The sequence below is a fragment of the Cavia porcellus genome, unplaced genomic scaffold, assembly GCF_034190915.1.
Source record: "Cavia porcellus strain 051 isolate PalLab524CR breed Dunkin Hartley unplaced genomic scaffold, mCavPor4.1 scaffold_6, whole genome shotgun sequence".
Classification (NCBI taxonomy): Eukaryota; Metazoa; Chordata; class Mammalia; order Rodentia; family Caviidae; genus Cavia; species Cavia porcellus.
Window position 1 is genome coordinate 56,561,498 of NW_026947489.1, and position 20,948 is coordinate 56,582,445.

Consider the following 20,948-nt stretch of genomic DNA (forward strand, 5'->3'; position numbering starts at 1 on the left):
TGCCTGGGGAAGGGGGCCTGTCCCACTCTTCTTCATTCTGGGGGTTGGAGGAGGCTGAGAGGTTTTCCCACCGATATGTGGCCTCAGTGTCCCCCACAGCCCTTCTGAGCCACCCCAGCCCAATCAGGCTTTGCTCTAGGTTGGTACTGTGGACAAGGCATCCTGAGGCTGGTGTGGGAAGTCAGCCCAGGGGACGCGACAGCTTTCCCGGTACCTTAGCAGTTGGGAGGGTTCAGCACCGCTCTGATGCTAACAAAGCCAGTGTGAGCTCAGCTTTGTGGGCTTCTTTACCGTGTGCAGGGACCCTTGGGGAGAGACTTGCTTGGGGTGAACCTGGAGCCCCGGAGCAAATGGTTCCCACCAGTGCAGAGAAGCTGATTGGCCTGGAAGTGTCAGAAGTCATCAGAACCACACAGACAAAAGCGGGGCGAGACTGTGGTCCAGGGCTCTGGCATCCCCTCTATAGAGCATCCCCAAGAGTCCAGTCTCCATAGTGTATTTCGCACTGCTGCACTGTGCACTTGAAGGTGATTTGTATGGGAAGGGTCAAGCATGTGGTATGATTTTCATTCTAGAAAAGTGCTGGACTTACTTGGGAAGTTGAGACTGGGGTTTTGGGACACGACAGTCTCTCTCAAAAACATCAGGTTCTGCCATTTGGAATTCTGCTCACTGGGGAGAAGCTGTCATTCACCCCAAGGCAGCTCTGATTGGTGGGCTCTGGCCTCAGGCTACGACGGGTTTCCAGGAGACTCTTGGGTAGACAGGGCAGCCCCCTTACAGAAAGCTGTAAAGTGCTACAGGATCGTATTAGGTGGAGGTTGGGGGAGGAAATGAACCAAGCCTTCATCTTTTTATCTAGACCTTGGGAGGGCCCAGTGAGAAGGAGGTTGTGTGGCCCAGAAACAAGGCCTGCTGTGAGTGGCTGCACTCCCACAGCCTTTGGCTGTGTGGTGACCCCAAAGGGCAGTGGCCTCTGCAGAAGGTGGTGTGGCCTGATCCCTTCTCCAGTCCCATCTGCTGCCGTGTGTGTCTACATTGCACCTAGGACCCTGCGTTTCCTGTGCGCCTGCTCTACACCTCTGCTGAGGTGGAAACTTTGTAGAAACCTCTTCCTTAACAGACACACTCAGAAATCCTCCTGCCGGGGATTCAGGTCCTTGAAGGGTGGCCAGTCCCTGCTGTCCGCGCCTCCAGAGCCAGGCCCTCCTTAAAAGTCACTGCTGCTGACCTGAAGGGAACCAGCAGCCCTTCCACTCGCGGAGGATGGAGGACTGGGACGAAGCCGACTGTGACGTTCTCGAGACAGTGGGAGGCCAGGGGACAGACCTGAGGTATATGTGTAATGTGTGTGAGTGCGGGTGAGCACAGTGTGGCTGTGCTATGTGAGCACACGTATGTGAGCATGATGATGGGCCTGACCCATGGAAGCTGGGTTGGATTTCAGGGCTCCATGGAGGGCTTGCCCTGGTTCAGCACGTTGTCTGAACTGCATGGACACATGGGGCCAGAGAGGCACAGGCACTGGGGAAGCCTCGGGGACAGCTTTCCTCAGAGGAGGGGTGCCAGGAGAGGGTGCTCAGCCCAAGGAGGAGTGCTTCAGTTGGGTTAAACCGAATTCTCAAGTACTTATTATTTCTTTATGATAAAAATATCCAGAATCCTTTCCTCTAACCGTTTGACACTGATAGTACACAGTGTCATCTGCAGTGTATACTCCTGTCCATAATAATAGCACAGAACTTCTTTTATTTATTTTGTTTGTACCAGGAATCGAACTCACAACCTTGTGCTTGCCAGGCAGGCACTGTGCTGCTGAGCCACATCACTGGCCCAGCACAGAACTTCTAACTCTAGCCTGACCTGCTGACAAAACCTTTCCTACCCTCTGCCGCTTCTATTTCTACCCTGTTCCACTCTCAACTTCAGTGGGACCATCTCTTCTTTTCCCTGTCAGAGTGAGAGCCTCAGTCTGTGCCTTTTGTGCCTGGCTAATTTTACCTAACACCATGCTCTACCTGTGTCAGGAAGCCGGGATTTCATTTTTTTTTTTTTTTTTTTTTTTTGATGCTTAAGCAGTGGTTCCTTGTGTCTGTGTACTATATTTAAAAACCTGATCATTATTGATGGACACTTACGTTGCATTTCTTGGCTACTGTCAATAGCACTGTAAGAACCGTGGGCTTTCCAATGTCTCTTCGATATATTGGTTTTATTTCCTCTGTGTGTATCATCAGGAGTGGGCTGGCCAGATTGTATGGATCAGCTCTCTTTTAGTTACCTGGGGAACTATATGCTGATTTCCATGCCTGTGTTACGTCGCCACCAATAGTGTGGGTTTCCCTTTTTCCCCCATCTTTGCCGATATTCGTGATCTTTTACTTTTTTAATATTAGCCATTATGGCTGGAGTGCAGTAATACCTTACTGTGGCTTTGATTTACTTTATCTGATTAGTTGTTTTGTTGAAAATTTCTTTCATGTATCTGTTGGACGAGTCATTTTCTTATCCAACATCTTGAGACTCTTTTTGTATTGAAGATGGATCTAGAACCTCAGGCATGCTGAGGAAGTGCTCTATCACAGAGCTACATTTCCAGTCTTTTCTCTTAAAAAATTTATTTTGAGATGAGATCTCTAAGTTGCTTAGGCTGACCTGGAATTTGTGATCTTTCTGCCACCAGTCCCCCACATAGCTGGGATTACAAGTGTGTATAATCAAACCAGCTTGAAGGATATTTGTAGAAGACTGAATAACCTGTGTGTGTTGCTTCTAATTCAGCTAATCTGGAGGCTGAGACAGGAGGATTGCAAATTTGAGGCCGACTTGAGCAAGATCCTGTCATTCACACGTGCACACACCCAAAACCAAAATAAAATATAAAATTAAAAGCAAATAAACATGACAGTGGATGTAGCTCAGTGCTCCCTGAGTTCAATCACCACTGCTGGCAAAAACATTCTTGAAACAGACGATGCTGCCTTCATATTATGCATGAGGATGCCAGTGAGGCTGGGTGGTGTAGCAGCCCCCAAAGACCTCAGCCGGAAGGCAGCGGGGGTGGGGGGACCAAGCTGGCTCTGAGCCTGTGGCGCATGTGCAGGAGTGAATCCCTGACCTTTGCTTCTTGTCCCCACAGAACCAGCAGGAGCCTGATGCAGGAGAGCCCATCCTGGGAGCAGGGCTGCTCCACACCCAACCTGCGGCTCCTGTTGCTGGGCAAACGGGGCGCAGGAAAAAGTGCTACCGGGAACACCATCTTGGGCAGAGCTGTGTTTGTCTCGAGGTTTGGTTCTCAGCATGAGACCGTGAGGTGCCAGCGAGAGAGTGGGGTTGTTTTGGGGCAGCAGGTCGAGGTCATCGACACCCCTGACATTTTCTCTTCCCTAGCCTGTGCCGAAGCCAAGCCAGGCCTCGTGGACCAGTGCTTGGAGCTCTCGGCTCCTGGCGTCCACGCGCTGCTCCTGGTGGTGCCCGTGGGAAATTGCACCGCCGAGGACCAGCAGACCTTCAGGGGCATCCAGGAGGAGTTCGGGGCGGAGGCCATCAGGCGGACCCTTATAGTCTTCACCAGGAAGGAGGAGCTGGGCAGCGACTCCCTGCAGGATTACATAGAAAGCACGGAGTTTCTTAAAGCATTGGTGGGCAGAGACCAAGGCCGGTACTGCGCCCTGGACAACAAAGCCGATGAGGCCGAGCGGACCACCCAGGTGTCACAGCTCCTCTGCAAGGTCGAGCGTTTGGTAGAGAGTCACGGACCGTGGCATGGGAACCTCAGAACCGACGGTCTTGGATTTCAGGCAAGAATTAGCTTTGGGGGAAGAGGAACACACCCTGTGTGAGGGAACAGGGGTGTCGTTAAGGAAACATTTGTGCATTCTCTGGAATAGGGATCAGACTTTCAGTTACTTAGGGATCAGCAGGGTGACCTCGGCCTTTTTTTTTATACCAGGAATTGAACCCAGGACCTTGTGCTTGCCAGGTAGCACTGTGCCGCTGGACAACATCCCCAGCCCCTAGCCCTTTCATACATCATCTCTTGTATTATTAAACACACAAATGGCTCTATGCTATTTGTTCCTCAGTCTTCACTGAAATCTCCCTTGTTGTTTTTTTTGTCCTCTCTTTCTGGTGACTTTAGAGTGTGGAATCTTCCTGCAATCTCTGGCTTTCCCAGCTGGGGCTCTCAGGGCTTCATTCTGACCCGTTCCCCACTCTGTTTTGTCTTCTTAGCAATTGACTCCATGCTTTTGTGCCTTGGGGCTCTATGTGCTGGCCCCAAGTAAGTAGCCCTAACCTGGCTGTTGTGTTCTGACTGCTTTACCCAGGCACCCCTTGGCTTCTCCACTGGGGTCGCTCACACTGTCTCACCCTTACCACGCCCAGTCTTTGAGATCTCCTCTTAAATCTCTTAAGGCTTCAGTTTCCCTCTCGACTCTGTGATTGTGTACTGTGTCCTTTACACCAAAGCCCAGATGTCAGCTTGAAACCACAACTAGCTCACATCAAGAGATCACCGAGTCTCAGCGTTCCTGAGTTTCAGTTACTGCTCTCCGTCCCCATGACCACCATCTGCCCCAAGCCAGTGTCCTTTCTTGCCTGTGCTGTTTTAATTCGCTGATGATTTTCTTCTTCATTCTTGAGCCTCCTTCTCTCAATCTATTTCACCCATAATGGCCAGGGCAGTACTTCATGTGATTTTTTAAAAAATGTATTTGCGAGTAAGTGGAGGTTCCAGAATGCAGGCTTGTCTTCTGAGGAGCTGACCTTGCAACCCAGTGTCTTCTGCCTAGAAACCCAGGCTCCCTCTCCCCCAGCTCAGTGTAGGCGGGAAATTGTTGGTACAGAGGACTCCATGGGCCTTGGTGTCAGAGAGTGAAAGCTTGTGCAGGGAGGGTTTTGGTCAGAGAGACTTATTAGAGGTGGTAAATAATAAATATAAACAGGATAGAAATAAGAGAGCTGTGGCACTTATTGAGCGCCTGCTGAATTCCAGACACATACTTGACCAACTCTTAACAGCCACTCTGTGTAAAGATGTTCTGTAGAGGTAGTAGCTTCAAAGCTCAGGAAACTGAGCAGCGGAAGGTGAAAGAAATCTGACAACCAGAGCTAAATGGAGCGGACCCCAGGAGAAAGATGATTGAAGGTTCAGAGACTGGGGCAGGGGGCTCAGGTAAGAAAGCAGAGGAAGATTTCCTTGGCCCCTGTGAGGGAATTAGCAGAAGTAAGGTTAGAGCCGGGTGTGGTGGTGCACACCTGTAATCCCAACACTCTGGGAGGCTGAGGTAGGAGGATTATAAACTTCAGTCCTACTCAGGCCTGTCTCAAAATAAAGAATGAAAAAGGATTGAGAGTATAGCTTAGTGCAAAGGTCCTGGGTTCAAATCCCAGTAATTACAATAATAAAAAAATGAAGTATGGTATGTTTCTGAGAACAGCACAAGAGCAAATCCATCAAGGTTGTGTGTCACTGTTTTTATTTGGGGGGAGCAGTTGCATGGCCTGATGAGGCAGGAGAAGGGACTGCAGTTGTGTGCCTGATTTCCTGTCCTGTTGTCTCCCTTTGCCCATCTGATGGACCTCATGTTGGAAGTTTTCACTCCCTGCTGGGAGCAGAAGGCCAAGAGCCACTGAGGAGGTCTCTACCTGTGGGAACCTGTCACAGTGACATCGGTGGGGCTGGGGACAGATCTACAAAGGCCAGCTAGGTCCAGGACCATAGCCTTGGCATGGCCACATCCTAGTCAGCAGGTTACTCTGCATGCAGAATCAAATGTCCACTTCTCTTCTCTGGGAAGAGATGAGATTAGAGATCCGTGTGCATTATTTGCCCCTTTATTTTCTAGGATTGTGTGAATGGAGCCACGTGTCAGGAGATGGCTGGTCCACGTGGTAAGTTGATCTCTTTGAGACAGCAGGCTTGTGTTTACATTCCTTCAAGGCATTCTTCAGCCAAATGAGGTGCAAGAGTCACACACATGGATAAGAACCCAGATACACCCGGAGACCTTGTTCATGCCCATGCGTGTCCCCACGGAACTCCTAACACTTGCGAGTTGGTGCAGCCCCAGCCAAGGTCCTGGACACAGTACCCGCATCCCTGGCTTCCTCTGATGTGTCACAGAGTTCAATTTGCTTTCTGAGGCTTCTTTGTTAACCTCTTCTTCCTAGTCCTGGTTTCACCACTGCTCGAGTTTTCCTCCTACTAGGAAAGTAGAAATCACTCCTTCATGGACAACATCAACCTGATGGGGTCACTGCTGGGCTGCCATTAACCTTATCACCCGCAACCTGCTATGCACATGAATCCCCTCTTTCTCACTGGGGACACACAGCCCTTCATGGATGCATGTTAAGCTTATTTCCGAGTCAGTCTTGTGTAAGAAATGAGTATTCTGAGCCCCTGTCCTAATGGACCCCCTCAACATAACAAGCTATAATTTCTTTCTTTCTTTCTTTTTTTTTTTTTTTTTGTCTTTTTTGTTTTTTTATCGGTACCAGGGATCGAACTCACGACCACCTGCTTGCAAGGCAGGTGCTTATGCTGCTGAGCTAAATTCCCAGCCCAACAAGCTATAATTTCAACAGCAGTGACAAATTGCAGTTGATGTCCTAGGCTGGGAAATATCATATAGGAGTGTATATAATTCAACCTTCATAGCATATAGGATCATATGTACAAGGACATTTACACGCACAATTAGTCTTCATAACCTCCCCGTAAGAAAGGCGTTTTAGTATCAATACCTTCTTTTTATAGATCTAAGCTCAGGTCTGGGTGTTCATAATTCTGTTTGTGCCCTTTGGCCAAACTCAGAGACAGACCTGCAACTGAACATGACAGGGTTTAGGGACTGAAGATAGAGGGCAGAGCCACATACAGTGTCCCGGGACATCTCAGAGGCAGGGCACTTGTCAGGAGCTTTGCTGGGGGATGGCAGGGGGTGGGGCTTTGCTCTGGACACAGTGCTGCTGGGAGGTGGGGTTGCTTTACAGCCCAGTGTCTTAAAAATTCTTACCTCTGAAGTGCTAGGTGTGGAGCAAGCCTGGTGTTGTCACTCCTTGGCCAGGATAGGGACCTTGGGCCACCCTCTTAATTTCTGCTGTGTTCAGGCATAGTTTGAAGTGAGTGTGGTTGCTGACATGGGTGTCTAATACTCTGGTGCTGAGGATGAGGAACAGGAGGCTCCCGTGTCCTCTGGTGATCACTGCTCTGCTCCTGGATCCAGATACTGTTTTTAACCACTGTACTGTGTTGGTTTTTCCTATTTTGAAAGAAGTCAGTGTAAGAATAATACAGAAAAATGCATAGGAACTTGTTTGTGTGGTTTTGGGGGATAGTGCTGTTGGCAGGGCTCTCACAAGCGTGTATTTGTGCAGGAATCTGAGTCATCAGCTGAAGTTAGGCTGAAAGGTATGTGAGGTGCTAACCCGTGGACCAAGTCCCCAAAGGAGGAGAGAGAGGGAGTTTGAGGGTGGGGCACTCAGCGCTGGATGAGATGGCTTGGGATCTGCAGCGCTGTGCTCTTCTCTTGAGCCTGATGTTCTCTGGGTTCTTATTCTGTGCTCCACTGGAAATGGGAGGTCATTTTAAAGACAGCATGAGTAGAAGTTATACTTAGTCCAGGCAGTGAGACGCGAAGGTAGTCCAGAGCCAAGGACTGGGACTGCACTGCTCACGAAGGACCGGCCTCACTGGCACTGGATGGCTTCAGTGGTCAGGCCACTTTGTACTCTCTGTGACTGCCGCCTGTTTTGATGACCTAAGCTGAGACCCTTCCATTCTTACTCATCTAATTTGGATGTCCTCACTGAGGAAAAGCACCAGACCCTAACGAGTGGCATTATTAACTAGATCAGAAATGGGAGCCTTGGCAGAATGGAGGTAGAGAGAACAAGGCCACACCAGCAAGCAAGCCCAGTCTAGGAACCAGCGCCATGCACTGGCTGCCACTGGACTGGACCAGCTGAACTCCAGCCCCTTCTGGTGCTCGGGCTAGCAAACAAGAAGTACTAAGTCCCAGCCCCTGCCAAAAGTGACTGGCTTATTCAAGAAACACAGGCTGTGTTGATAGCTTGGAGGTAAAATGCAGTTGGATGCCTGTGGTGCTTTGGTGTTACACTAACATTGCAGGTCTAGGGTCAGTGGTCTGATCATAGGTTCAGAGGATGCAGTGTGACATCTAGAATGGGATCTCCTGAGGGTTGCAGCCATTGTTGATTCCCTATGGTCTTGTTTTGAGGTCCTATATCATTTCCACTGTTTTGTTGGGTTGAATTTTATTCTCTTTTGTTTTGTTTGATTATGTCAAATCCAATGGCAGGAACACCTGTTTCAAAGATAGCAAGACACATTATGGTAGCCATTTTGGATTTACTACTGGCTTGTTTTGAAGTCCTTTATTGCATTCATTGTCTTGTTTTTATTGTTTCTATTCTGTTCTGTTTGATCTTTACTGTGCCCGAAGTTATCTGCTGCTATTTTGAAGATATCAAAAGGCATTACAGTAACTCTTGTTGATTTTATAATACTTTGAAGTCCCGTATCTCTTATACTGGTTGTTTTAATTGGTTTTATTCTGTTTTATCCTCCTTAAATAAAAAAAGAAAGAAATGGAAACTTCTGTTAAAGTACGAACATGGCAGACAATTGAGAGGCTGCTAGAGCTTTCAGACAGGTTTTGGAGAATGGGTAGGCAGGAAGTGGGGGAATCCCAGAACAGCTTGCAGACAGGAGAGGAACTGACTGTGCCTCTTGGGGAAGGGCAGAAGACAGTGGTCCTGATGGGCATGGGGGTCTAAATGCTAAAACTGCAGGAAAGGGAGATAAGGCCAGATCTCTGGGCTGCTTGGGACTAGGAGCTAGGATTGGAGGCAGGGACAGGATACACCCAGGCACCAGAGCATAACCTAGCACCAGTGCAATGCCATGTAAGTAGTGTAGTGATGACATTGTGGGTTTGGCAGAAGCAGTTTAACAGTTTCTTCCAGAAGGAGGAGCATGGCTGGGTGCTCCGCCCTCTTTGCTTTGAGGTTGCTTTGAGGTAACCTGGCAAGGTGTTCACAAAAGAAAGCCCCTCCCAGGAGGACCAGAGCCTCCTGGGGGATGCACATGGCAGGACCTCTGTGCTTCTGTAAATTTCTCCTACAGGGAAGCTTATTGTCTTTCTCCATCATCAGCACTGCACAAAACAGTTATGGTTATTTTTATCAGAACCACCAAGTACCCTTAACTCATCAGCGAAAGACACATCTCCATATGATTTTGTGAGTGTGTGTGTGTGTGTTTAGGGAATGAGCCCAGCACCTCCACGCTGAGCTCTAGCCTTGAATTAGTTTTTGAGATAGCTTCTAAATTGTCAAATTGTCTAGGCCTGAGATTGAACCTGGATCCTCTTCCCTCAGGCTCTCAGAGAGCTGGGATTACTGGCATACAGCATCATACCTGGCTTCAATGTGATTTTATTGAGTAATGAATTTTAGCATGATCCAAACACTAGACTTGCTGATCCATTGATGGTACATACAGTTACTGTTTCATGAAAACCCTGTTCTGAAGAATAGCTTTGCAATTACCTGGGAGAGGCTGGAGTTAGCCATAACTGCAGAAGCAGAAGACAGAAATGAGATGTGTAGACTAGAGTGGGGGCATGGGTAAGACCATGCTTTCACAGGGACTCAGAGGAAGTCCATAGGGTATGGAGCAGATTCAGGGATGAAAACCAAGCTGTGTTCATAGATTAGCACTGGACAGCGGCTGCAGTCTGAATCCTCCTGCTGAGTCCAGACTTCGTGAGCTGGAACAAATCAGCCCCCGGGGTGTGGATAGACTGGCCAGGAGAGCAGGAACCTGCTAGGCTGTCTTGAGCACCTTCTCTGCACAATGGTGTCATGCTGTCCTAGGAATGACTTAGAAAGATGAGTTCTACACCAGTCTACGGTCACAAATCATTCTCAATTTCTCTTGCACAGAAACCCTGAGCATTATCTTAGTGGGAAGGAGTGGGACTGGGAAGAGTGCGACCGGGAACACGATCTTGGGGAGGCAGGTCTTCCTCTCCCGGCTCCGACCCCAGCCAGTCACCCAGACATGCCAGAGTGGCAGGAGGACCTTGGACGGGCAAGATATTGTGGTGGTGGACACCCCGCCCTTCTTGGATGATGTTGAGAGAGACCTACCCTGGTTAGAGGATGAAATCAAACGCTGTTTGTCTTTATGTGAGGGAGGAACCAAGATCTTTGTCCTGGTCCTCCAGCTTGGATGGTTCATTCAAAAGGATGAAATAGCGCTGTCAAACCTGGAGAGCATCTTCGGGGAGGAAGCTATGAAACATGTGATGGTGGTGTTCACGCGGGAGGAAGACCTCAAGGGCGAGAAGATTGAAGATTACATTGAGAACACAGATCACAAAGCCCTTAAGAGTCTGTTTAAAAAGTACAAGTGGCCAGTTTGTGCGTTCAATAACAGAGGGACTGACCAAGCCCGGGAGGCCCAGGCGAAAGATCTTTTGAAGAAAGCCAATGACCTGAGAAAGAGTCATGAGGGCTCAGGGTATTCCTTGACATGGGAAACTATCAGCTATCCAATTAGAAATGCCCAGAAAAAATACAGTTACAAAGCATTCATAAAGACTTTCAGAAATAAGGTTAAGGAAGTAGCAGAAAGGCCTGGGATTTCTTCATATTAGGAACACACCCAGGCTGAAAGAGGGGTGGGTACGGTCGGACTAGTGGGATGGCAGGAAAATCCGTGGCTAGCAAGGCTCAAGAGACAAATGTATCCTACACTGGGGTCCTGTGGCTATTTGTGGGCAAAAATATAGTCAGACTGGGGCAGGAACGAGTGGATTGTAAAGAATAAAGAGAGAACAAGGCAGAGCAATCTCAGAGAGAGTTTGAATTTGATGCAGCCAAGAGAGATGCCGCAGCCAAGGCCGAGGCCAGCTGTGGTGGCGGATGATAGACAGCTGCAGATCCATCATGGGATCCAGCATAGAGCAGCGTGATGCCCAGCACATGCCGGGCACGGCTGGTTTGGAAGAGGACTCCAGTGGGCCTCTCTGCGCTCCATCTGTCCTCCAGTCCACTGGCTCCCTGATCTCCCTGCTTTTCTTCAGGTTCCCCAGGGTCCTCTCCTCACGTGGAAACTCCTTCCATCCTTCTCCTTCATGCCAGATGGAACGCAGCACACAGCCTCTCCTCTCCTGTCCTCAAGAAAATGAATACATCCTTGAAGTTTCAAGAGATTTTCCTGCCACCCAGCACAGTGAAGTAGGCCGGAACAAACTTTAGAAGCGCACCAGAATTCCAAGTTACAGAATCTTGCAGAATTTTGACTTTCATTCTAGATTTTCTGTTACTGGAAACTCCTTTGCACACTCCTCTGTCTTTTTAAAATTTTATAAATATTAATAAATAAGTTAAAAGTCAAACAAACAAATAATAATGGTTTAAACACACTCAGAGCTTAGTGTGTCTCATATCAAAAAGCCCCAGAGCACCCAGTGTTGGGCTGGTGGGCATCAGAGTTCCAGCTCCCTCCTGTCTTTCTGACTCCTGCGGGCAAGCTTGCCTCCCGGTGCCTACAGGGATGCTCTGCCAACGCTGAGTGGATTCTTTTGGAAGCTGCCTGAGGTATGCAGTGTGTGAAATCAGAACTATGGAGTTTCATCCTGGGTAGATAGGGAATTGGATGTTTTTAATAATAACCACTGTATTCATGCTTGAAGGGTAGAATCTATGCTATGATTCTGTGTTATCCATTGTCTTTTCCCCTGACATTTGGTTACCTTTAAGATTAATTTGCTCATAAGAGCATGGATTGTTGATAATACCTGTAGATGCCACATCCCTTTTAACCTGAGAACTTCCTGAAAATGTGTGTATCAATGTATTGAGCTCTATCAAATAATGATGAATAAAATTATAAATTTGCATTCTCTTTCTTATTCCTATGTTTCTGACCATGGGGAGGCAACTGAGATCTCTTTTTTTTTTTATTTTATTTTATTTTATTTTTATTTTTTTTAAATTTTATTTAAGGAGAAAAGAAAAAAAGCAGAGAAAGGGTACAAGTTATACAGATTTGCAGAAAAAAAATGAACAGTAGGAAATTACTAGTTAATGGATTACATATTGTCATCTTAGAAATAATTGTTCAAGTCACAAAATTAAAGCTTGTAAAGTGGACATTCCATCAATGATACTGCAAACAGTTCTGTTCAATGATCCAATAAAACTCTGTGATATCATTTTCTATCTTATACACTTAAATATACATGCAGTTATATAGTACAGAGCACTTTCTTTTCCTCTCTTTTGTACAATGACTATTACACATTTTGGGTTTCATTGCTCCCATGGTTCTTATTACTTTTTTGGAAGAGAGTAAAACCAAATGTGACATAACAGAACAGAATCGGTCAAGTCAAAAGGGTGGACATAATAGATAATGTGAAAACATAATACAAGGTGATCAACAATGGTTACCATAATGCCTCCCGCTATCTCTAATAGAATTGCCTATATTGTTAGTTACAATGCAATTGAACAAAACTGTAAAGAATAAAACCGACAAAACCAAAACATTGGAGACATTGTAGGTCTTCAAAAATAGATAAAAGTCAATGAGAATGGGCGTCATAATGAATCTCATTATCTTCACAGCTGATGCCTAAATTTTCGAACCTGATACTATCCAGCAAAACAGAATGGGGGAACATCAGTTAAAAACCAGATGGTGAGAGTAATACAGGGCTTTAAATCGAGGTAATGGAAAGTCAAAGTGGGTTACTATAATATATCCTGCTATTTTTTTCCTTTAATTAAAAGGATAAAAATAAAAAAGTAAATAATGGAGTGGAGATTGAGATAAAAGAGGGCATAACAACGAAACAGCACAGATCAAAACATAACCATTTAAGCAGAATAGTGTTTCACCACCAGATAATCCTGACCTAAAAGTAGCAACTGAGATCTCTTGACACAGGCAAGGTCTTTATCTTTAGAATGAGCTACAGCTACATGTGTGCAGGCCTCTGTGGCTTAAAGATCTCCTGCACCAGGATTTCATTAGAGTTAGGACAAGTAAACACAGCCTATGTTAGAATCAGGAATATGGGGAGAATAAGTCTGGAAGGCATTCTGTGCCTCTTCCCCTTCTGGTCCAAGGTAGGAACAAATGCTAGTGTGGCTGAGCAGGTAGGTATCCCTGGGACCTGTACCGGGTGGAGGAGGCACAGGCTAAGCAATGTGGCCTCGGTTCACAGGTGGGCTCTAGTGTGCATACTGTTGTCGGTTCACCCCTCAGAGGGTGACAATGCTGCCACATCAGCTGCTCTGAGAAGCACATGCTGAGAAAGAGAGGAGGAAGAGGCTTGAGGGCGGGTAACGCATTTGAAGGACAAAAGAGAGAAGCAGCAGAATTGGGGAAGGAGAGCTGGGCTGTGATGCTGACCTGCAGAAGGGTAGCAGGCAGCTCAGGAAGCCCACGCCAGCTCAGCAAGGAGCACTGGGCAAAGACTGGCAGCCTAGGTTGCACCAGGAAATGATGGGAAGAGCCTGGCCTTGGGTCCAAACTTGAGGTGAGAAGCTCATAGCCTTCCAGTGGGGAACCGGAAATGATGGTGCGTATGGCCTCGCTTGCTTCTGCCTATTGGTTCTCAAAGTGTTCTTCTGAGGGCATAGTAGCATACAGAGGTCAGGTATGCAGTGCTTCGTGCACCTTAGGAAGGACACCGACCCTCACTAAGGACACCTCTCTGAGCCTGCAGACCAGACTTGCTCTTCCACTCTCTCTAGCGTATGTATCTCAGCTAGGCCACCAGTATGCTGACCACCCAGATATTTGGCACTTCCTGGAGAGTGCTCTGGTTGTCCCTGCGGGAAGTCAAGGCTGTTGGTGTGTAGTCAGCAAACTCAAGGGATGTTGGTGGACAATGTGAAGCTGCTGGACAGCCCTTTATCCCTGAATGACCTGGCCTCAAATGTCAGTGGTACTGACGACACTGAGACAATGCATGCGATTGAAGAGATCCTCCACGTGGCAGAATGTCCAGTAGTGTGGCTCTCTCTGGGTCAGGCAGTGGGAGAGAGAACTCCTAAGGAAGTAGTTTCCACTTTCCACAGCGTCCCTTTTCTGCTGGGTGCACCAAGAATGTGCTTGGTTCCACGTTAGGCTGTCTTTCTCCTTCCTCCAAGCAGCCCTCCCATGCATGGAGAAAGATGTGTCAAAGAATCTAATTTTTATGGAGGGCTCATCTTAAAGAAAACAGAATAATTCCTGATTTCAAAAAGATAGAGCATGCTGTATAAATTCCTAAAAAGGAGCAGGCTGAGTGCTGGTGTGCTCTGAGGAGTCCATGAGCAAGCTGGATTCTTCAGTGAGTTCCACAGTCACTTGACTATCAACCTCTGTGCTCCTACCTCCAGTGGAACTGCCACCAACTTGGAAAAGACTCTCACCCTCCCACACCGTCATCACAGTTGTCTGTCCATGGAACTGTGGGCCCAGCCTCTCGCCCTGGCTCACTGTTCTCCTCACCAACCAATCAGGACACCAACGTGGCTGATCAAGCATCTCCCCGAGAAGCAGCATGGTCTTTACCTTGACAATTCTGTTTACTCTCACATTTCCGAGAACAGACACAGCATTGCAGGGATTGAACCCACAGTCTCATGCTTGCCAGGCAGGCGCTTAAGCCACTGAGCTAAATCCCCAGCCCAGTGTTGCAGAATTTAAGAGGTCAGTGAGACCAGCAGGAAACAGGAGGATTTCAATAGGTGGATAGCAGACTTCTGTCCAAGATGGCTTAGCATTGGACAGAGGCAGGCTCCAGTTTTATGGTTTTTGGCATGGAATTTGTGGGTGAGCAGCAGGAGAACAAAGGCTGTTTGTCAAGTTGTGACAGTTTTGTATCTTAGTGGCCCTGCTTGGGCATAATAAGATGTTATGGGAACAGGAATTTATAAAATTTTACTCACAAGGACAAGAGTTGCTGCTTTTACTGCATTAAAACAAGGAACAGCAGCAGTAGGGAGGGGGAAGTTTGGGAAACGACTTTTCCTTTTTAAATTCTGTGAAAATAGGACACACCCAAGAGACTGGTATAAAACCCAGCTGTAAGCTGGTCATGGTGTCCCACATGTGCAATCCCAGCACTTGGGAGGCTGAGGCAGGAGGATCAAGACCAGCCTGAGCTGCACAGTGAATTGAAGGACAGCTTGAATACATAATGAGACCTCGTCTCCAAAAAACCTCCCAAAAAACCCAAAACAAAAAGCAAAACAATGACAACAACAACAGCACCAAACCCCGGCTGGGAGCAGCATGGTACATGTCTCCCCTCAGCACCTACGTGTCTTGTTCTTTGCTTGTCACTTAACACTGTCTGCACATAAGTCAGTAGGTGATTGTGTGGAAAGAAACCCACACATTATAGGAGAGATTAAAGGAACTCAAAAACTGGCCATGAGGTTCAACCTAAAAGAGCCCCAGGAAGTACATTTATAATTGTTTTTCATAAGGGTACAGAAAGGTGAGGTTTAATAGGAAGTCACATTGACAATAATAATTATGAACATTTAGTTTAGCTTCCCTCTCATTGCTGCTGTGGCACTGCAGAAAGATCCTGTTTTCCCTAGACACGTCATTTCCCAGAGGAGAATTAAATGCATTCTTCGCAGTTTCCATCACCAGTCATGTGGCGCTCACGTGGTTTGACTGCTCCTGACCTGGGTCCTCTTCTGTTGCTATTGGTCGCTGAGACTACTGACTGGCCAGCAGGACTCTGAACCCAGTAGGCCCGTTGGCTTTGTCTTCAGGACGTCAACACCGCCAGGTTTACCAAGGATGTAGCATCTACCATACATGGCATTTCTTCTGCTGCTGTTCCAGCCGGCCCCGAGATGTTCATGGCACCGCTGTTGGCTGCATGAGCTCGCATTTCCTTCTTTGATGCAGTCTCATGCCTCCCAGAATGTCATCATGTGACCTGGCTTTTGCTCTGCGGGAGACCCTACGAGCAAAGTTTGTCTTCATTGGCCCTGACTTGGTGCTTCTCCAGCACCAACGCTGCTTTCTTCCCACGGATGCTTTTTGAAACCAATTTTTTTTTTTTGTCTTTTTCGTTTTTATCGATACCAGGGATCGAACTCATGACTGCCTGCTTGCAAGGCAGGTGCTTATGCCACTGAGCTAAATCCCCGGCCCCCTGAAACCAATTTTTAAAAGTATCATGGCTGCATGAGGCAGTGGACAGAACCGTGGGAAGCAATGGACTAAACAAAAAGCTTAAAAGGAAAAGTCACGGAATGAGACATTGCTGGGACATTGGGAACCTTGTACACATTCCCAGGAGTATAGGAGATGGCAAAAGTGCACAGAACACCTGTCCAGGGCTGGGCAAATGCTGAGTGTGGAGCAGAGAAGCTCAAGATGTCATTTCTGACAGTCCCAGAAGAGGAAATGAAAATAAGGCAGAGTTGGAAGTTCCCTGAGTGTTGATCGTGTGCTCCAGAAGCACATGGAGCTTCTTACCCAAGACTGGGAGACTCTAAGGCTTCAGGAACTCTTTGTTCAATCATTAGTTCATCACTGAACAGATCTATGCATCTGAGCAGAGATTACAATGAGCACACAGAATGGAGAGTACAGGAACGTCACCAAACAACAAAACAAAAACAATAGCAACAACAAACCTTGGTGTAGTGGGGGATAGGGATGCAGCGTAGCCAGGTCCATTATTTAAAATGTCATGAAGGGCTGAGGGTGTAGCTCAGTAGTAGAGCACTTGGCATGAAGCCCTGGGTTTGATCCCCTGTACCACAAAAATAAAGTAAAATGTCCAACAAATACCACTAAGCAGGCAAAGAAATAAGAAAATACCAAACACACACAGATACACACACATCCTATTAATAAAACTCTTCTTAGGAATCCAAGACATTGGACTTACTGCAAAATGCTTTTTGTCCAGTTGTTTAAAATATATTCAAAGAACTAGAGGAAATTTTATCTAATGAATCAAAAAGAAAGTATGAACTCACACACAAAAAATAGAGAATGCCAATAAGAGATACAGATTGTTTAAAAATTATAAAAAGAAACTCTGGAGTTGAAAGATACATAATAGACTTTTTTGGGGGTGAGGGGGTACCAGGAATTGAACTCATAACCTTGTACTTGCCAGACAGGTACTCATGCTGCTGAGGTATACCCCCAACCTTTGGAAAACACATAATAAATAAAGTGAAAATTTTACTGCACAGATCAACAGCGGAGGTGATTAAGCAGAGGAAAGAAATCAGCAAACTTGAAGATCGGTGTCTTTGAGATACATGTTCTGGGGAGCAGAGACGGAAAGAAGGATGAAGGGAAACAAGCCACATGAGAGATGTCTAGGGATGCAAATCCAAGGAATCTTAGGAAGAGAGGAGGAGGAAAGAGCTCAGAAGAACATTTGAGAAAACAATGGTTATAAACTTCTTACTTTGATGAAAAACATTCAGCTATGCATCTGAGAAACTCAATAAGGTTTAGGAGAATTCAGAAATAGCCGTAGCTGGACACATTATAATAAGACCATTACAAACATAGATCTGGGAGTGGCAGTGCACACCCAGAGCATTTAGAGGCCGAGACAGGAGGACCACAAATTCAAGTCCACCCTGGGTAACTTGGTGATTGAATGAGACTCTGTCTCAAAATAAACAATTTAAAAAAGAAAAAGGGATGTAGCTCAATGTGAAAGCCCCGGTATAATCCCCACTACAACACTAAAAAGGAAGACGAAGAAGAAGGAAACAGACAAACATCATGAAAATAGGAAAAGAGAAATGACTCATCACAAACAAGAATAACAGCCAGAGTCTCACGAGAAACCACGGCAGCCCAAGGATTCTGTAGCTTCAAAAGACACAAAGGCAGCCAACCTCAGATTCTCTATGGGAAAAACTGGTCTTTCAAACGAAGGGGTCATGGTCATTTCCAGATAAAAACTGAGAGGTTTCACTGCATGGAAACACTACAGGGAACCCTTTAGGCCAAAAGGAAAGGAGCCTGGACCCCCAGACACACCAACACAAAGAAGGAAAGAGTGCCTGTAAAGGTACATTAGATAGATGCTGGTAGACAAATAAAAAAGTTAAATGCAGTTTTATTTTTAGTTCTTCCAGTTTAATTTTTAAAACTATATAAGATAATGCTTACGAATCCCTGCTGCTGAGTATACAATGTGTAAAGATGTAATTTGTATAACAATAACTGAACAAAAGATGATGGGGAGAGAACAGAGCTAAGTCAGAATTAGCTGCAGAATTTTGGGTGCAATATAATTAGGCTGGAATTACTCTGCACTGGTTTGCTACAATTGTTGTATGTTAAAATGTAAACTGTAATATCCATGGCAATTACTAAGAAAATGTAAGAAGATTATATTTAAAATACTGTAAAAGAAATGACAGGGGTACCTAAACACCACCCTGGAATTTACCCTGTAACGCAAAATAATGCGGCAATTGAAGATAGAATAAGAACCACGACAAAAAGCAGAAAACCAATAGCAAATTGGAGGACAAATACACTATTTTGTCTGTAATTATGTTAAGCACCAACGCTCCACGATGCATGTATTTATTATGCATTGCCTGTGCTGTGAAGATGTATAAATGGATTAAACTTTTTGATCACATGGCCCAAGTTCACAGTATGAATTAAAAAACAAATATGACTTTATTCTGCCGACAGAAGATACACTTTTTTCATTAGCACATGTGTATAAGTTCATGTGTCCACACCCCCTGTGGGGAGTGGGTCCGCGTACGTAATACACCCCAACTCCCTTCCCATTCCCTCTCCCCCTTCCCTGCCCCTCCACCATCTCTTGACCCCTGACCTTTTGTATTTTGTACATATTTGCGATACATGATGTTACTTCCTTCGTGTGGAGTTGGCACATGTGGGTAACACAGCTTAATTCCTTTGTCACCCCTCTCCCTTCTCTCTCTCCTCCCTACCTTTTGAATCTGTTGATCCCCTGCCTTTCAAGAAAGACCCCTCTGCTTCCTGGTACCTGTCTTTTATTTTACTCCTTATTTGTACTTGGGTTTCTCATAGAAGAGAAATCATGCAGTATGTAAGTGTGTGTATCTGATTTATCTCACTTAACATGTGGCTTCAAGGTATGTTCATTTTCTTTCAAATCACTCAGTTGCTCTTTTTTTTTTTTTTTTTTTTTTTGGTGCCAGGGATTCAACTCAGGACCTTGTACTTGCCAAGCAAGCGCTTGTGCCGCTGAGCTAAATCCCCGGCTCAAATGACTCAAATTAATCTACTCCACTGTATTTGAATACATTTTGTTTATCCAGTCATCTGCTGATGGACACATAGGCCACTTCCAAATTTTGCTTATCATGAATTGTGCTGCTTACAAATGTGGGTTTGCATGGGCCCCTGTAGTATTATGTCATTAACTCTTTTGGGGAAATACCTAAAAAGAAAATATCTGGGCCAATTGAGTTTCTAGTGTCAGAATTTTGAAAAACCTCCACACTGATGTCCATAGTGATTGCAAGGCTTGGGATATGGCTCAGCAGCACAAGCTCCTGCCTGGCAAGCACAATGTTCGAGGTTTGATTCTTGGTACCAAAAACAAAAACCAAAAGAACACAGAGGTTCTATTAGTTTATGTCCTCACCAACAGTACTGAAGGGTATCTTTTTCGCTACAGTCTGGCCGCATTTGTTATTATTTGATTTTTTGATGATGGCCATTCTTTCTGGGGTAAGATAGAATCTCGGCATTACTTTAATTTATGTTTCTTTAAGAACCAGTGATAAGACTTCTGGGAGAACGTGGTGGACAGATAGCAGCAGCTACAGAGGCTCTCTGAAAGACCCAGCTTAGAATTCAGGAATGGTACGGAGTAAGGAATCATAAGCAAGTGGAGATATGCCCTGCTGACCCAAGAATGAACTTGGCTGAGAGAAACCAACTGGGAATGCAATCCTGGTGCTATAACAGGAACAGAAAAGCCTCAGTGTGAAAGCTGGAGCCCGCACCATTGGAAGCCACGATTTGGGTTTCCCGCTGCCGCTGCTGCGTCTACATCCGCTCGGCAGGGAGAGAGACGTGGAAGCTCTGAGAACGGGAATCGGTGAACAGAGCAGGTCGGGTGGGGAACCGTGCATCGACCTGCGGTGAGTGAGAGAAACTGGGACTCTCCCACGGTCTAGGAGACTCCAACAGAGGACATTCTGGGACCAGGCAGACTTGCGGGAATAGGGCACTGCAGTGACTTCAGTCACGTATCCCCCTCTCAAGCGGGATTGGTGAGCAGTGCCTAGCCTTCATGACGCTGCTGGCTGAGACCCAGTAGGCTAACACAACCCAGGTCCCAGCCCCTGAAGGTAGATTGACCTGGAGGGGCGGGCCATGCATAGGCTGCCTGGTCTGCAACTTCCTGGTGCGTGGTGGTGGGCAGGAACACCTAGCTGGCACAATTCAATCAGACTGTGGCCAACAGGCAAGGAAGCTGGGCCTCCTATATACGCTTGCATATATAAGGAACAAAGAATATGGGAAGAGGCAGCAACAAGAAAGACTCCTCGGCTCCCAATCCTGAGAAAGAGGCAATAGCAGACACAGCACCAATAGATATAAAGTGCTATCTCCAGAGCCTCATAGACAAGTTCAGGAATGAAGTTATTAATGACCTGAAGCTAGACATAAGCAGAATAGTTAGAGAAATGCTAAGCACCACCAAAGAAAAAACAGATGGTGGAATAGAAGAACAGAAAAAGAGGGGAGAATTGTTTGATGGAGAAAATAGAGAAAACATAGAATACGTGAAGCAGGTTCAAAGAGATTATCAGGAAACTAAAAACTCTATTGAAAACTGGCATAACAGCTTAAAAGAAACTAAGGACAGATTATCTGAACTGGAGGG

General features: G+C 46.3%; 1 protein-coding gene across 1 annotated transcript; it reads left to right on the forward strand.

The window, feature by feature from the left end:
- Positions 1–820: 820 nt before the first annotated feature.
- Gimap8 (GTPase, IMAP family member 8) lies at positions 821–11,939 on the forward strand. The gene is made up of 4 exons (XM_005003596.3): positions 821–1,334; positions 3,140–3,800; positions 5,850–5,895; positions 9,976–11,939. Exons 1-4 carry the CDS (start codon positions 1,267–1,269, stop codon positions 10,689–10,691), a joined length of 1,491 nt encoding a protein of 496 aa, XP_005003653.2. The 5' UTR covers positions 821–1,266; the 3' UTR covers positions 10,692–11,939.
- Positions 11,940–20,948: the final 9,009 nt, after the last annotated feature.

What these genes read in the sequence shown, in the direction of transcription:
- Gimap8 (XM_005003596.3), top strand. Translation starts at nt 1,267, where the DNA reads ATGGAGGACTGGGACGAAGCCGACTGTGACGTTCTCGAGACAGTGGGA. An exon ending in GGCCAGGGGACAGACCTGAG is followed by an intron (nt 1,335 to 3,139) that starts GTATATGTGTAA and finishes TTGTCCCCACAG; the next exon opens with AACCAGCAGGAGCCTGATGC. An exon ending in GGAGATGGCTGGTCCACGTG is followed by an intron (nt 5,896 to 9,975) that starts GTAAGTTGATCT and finishes TCTCTTGCACAG; the next exon opens with AAACCCTGAGCATTATCTTA.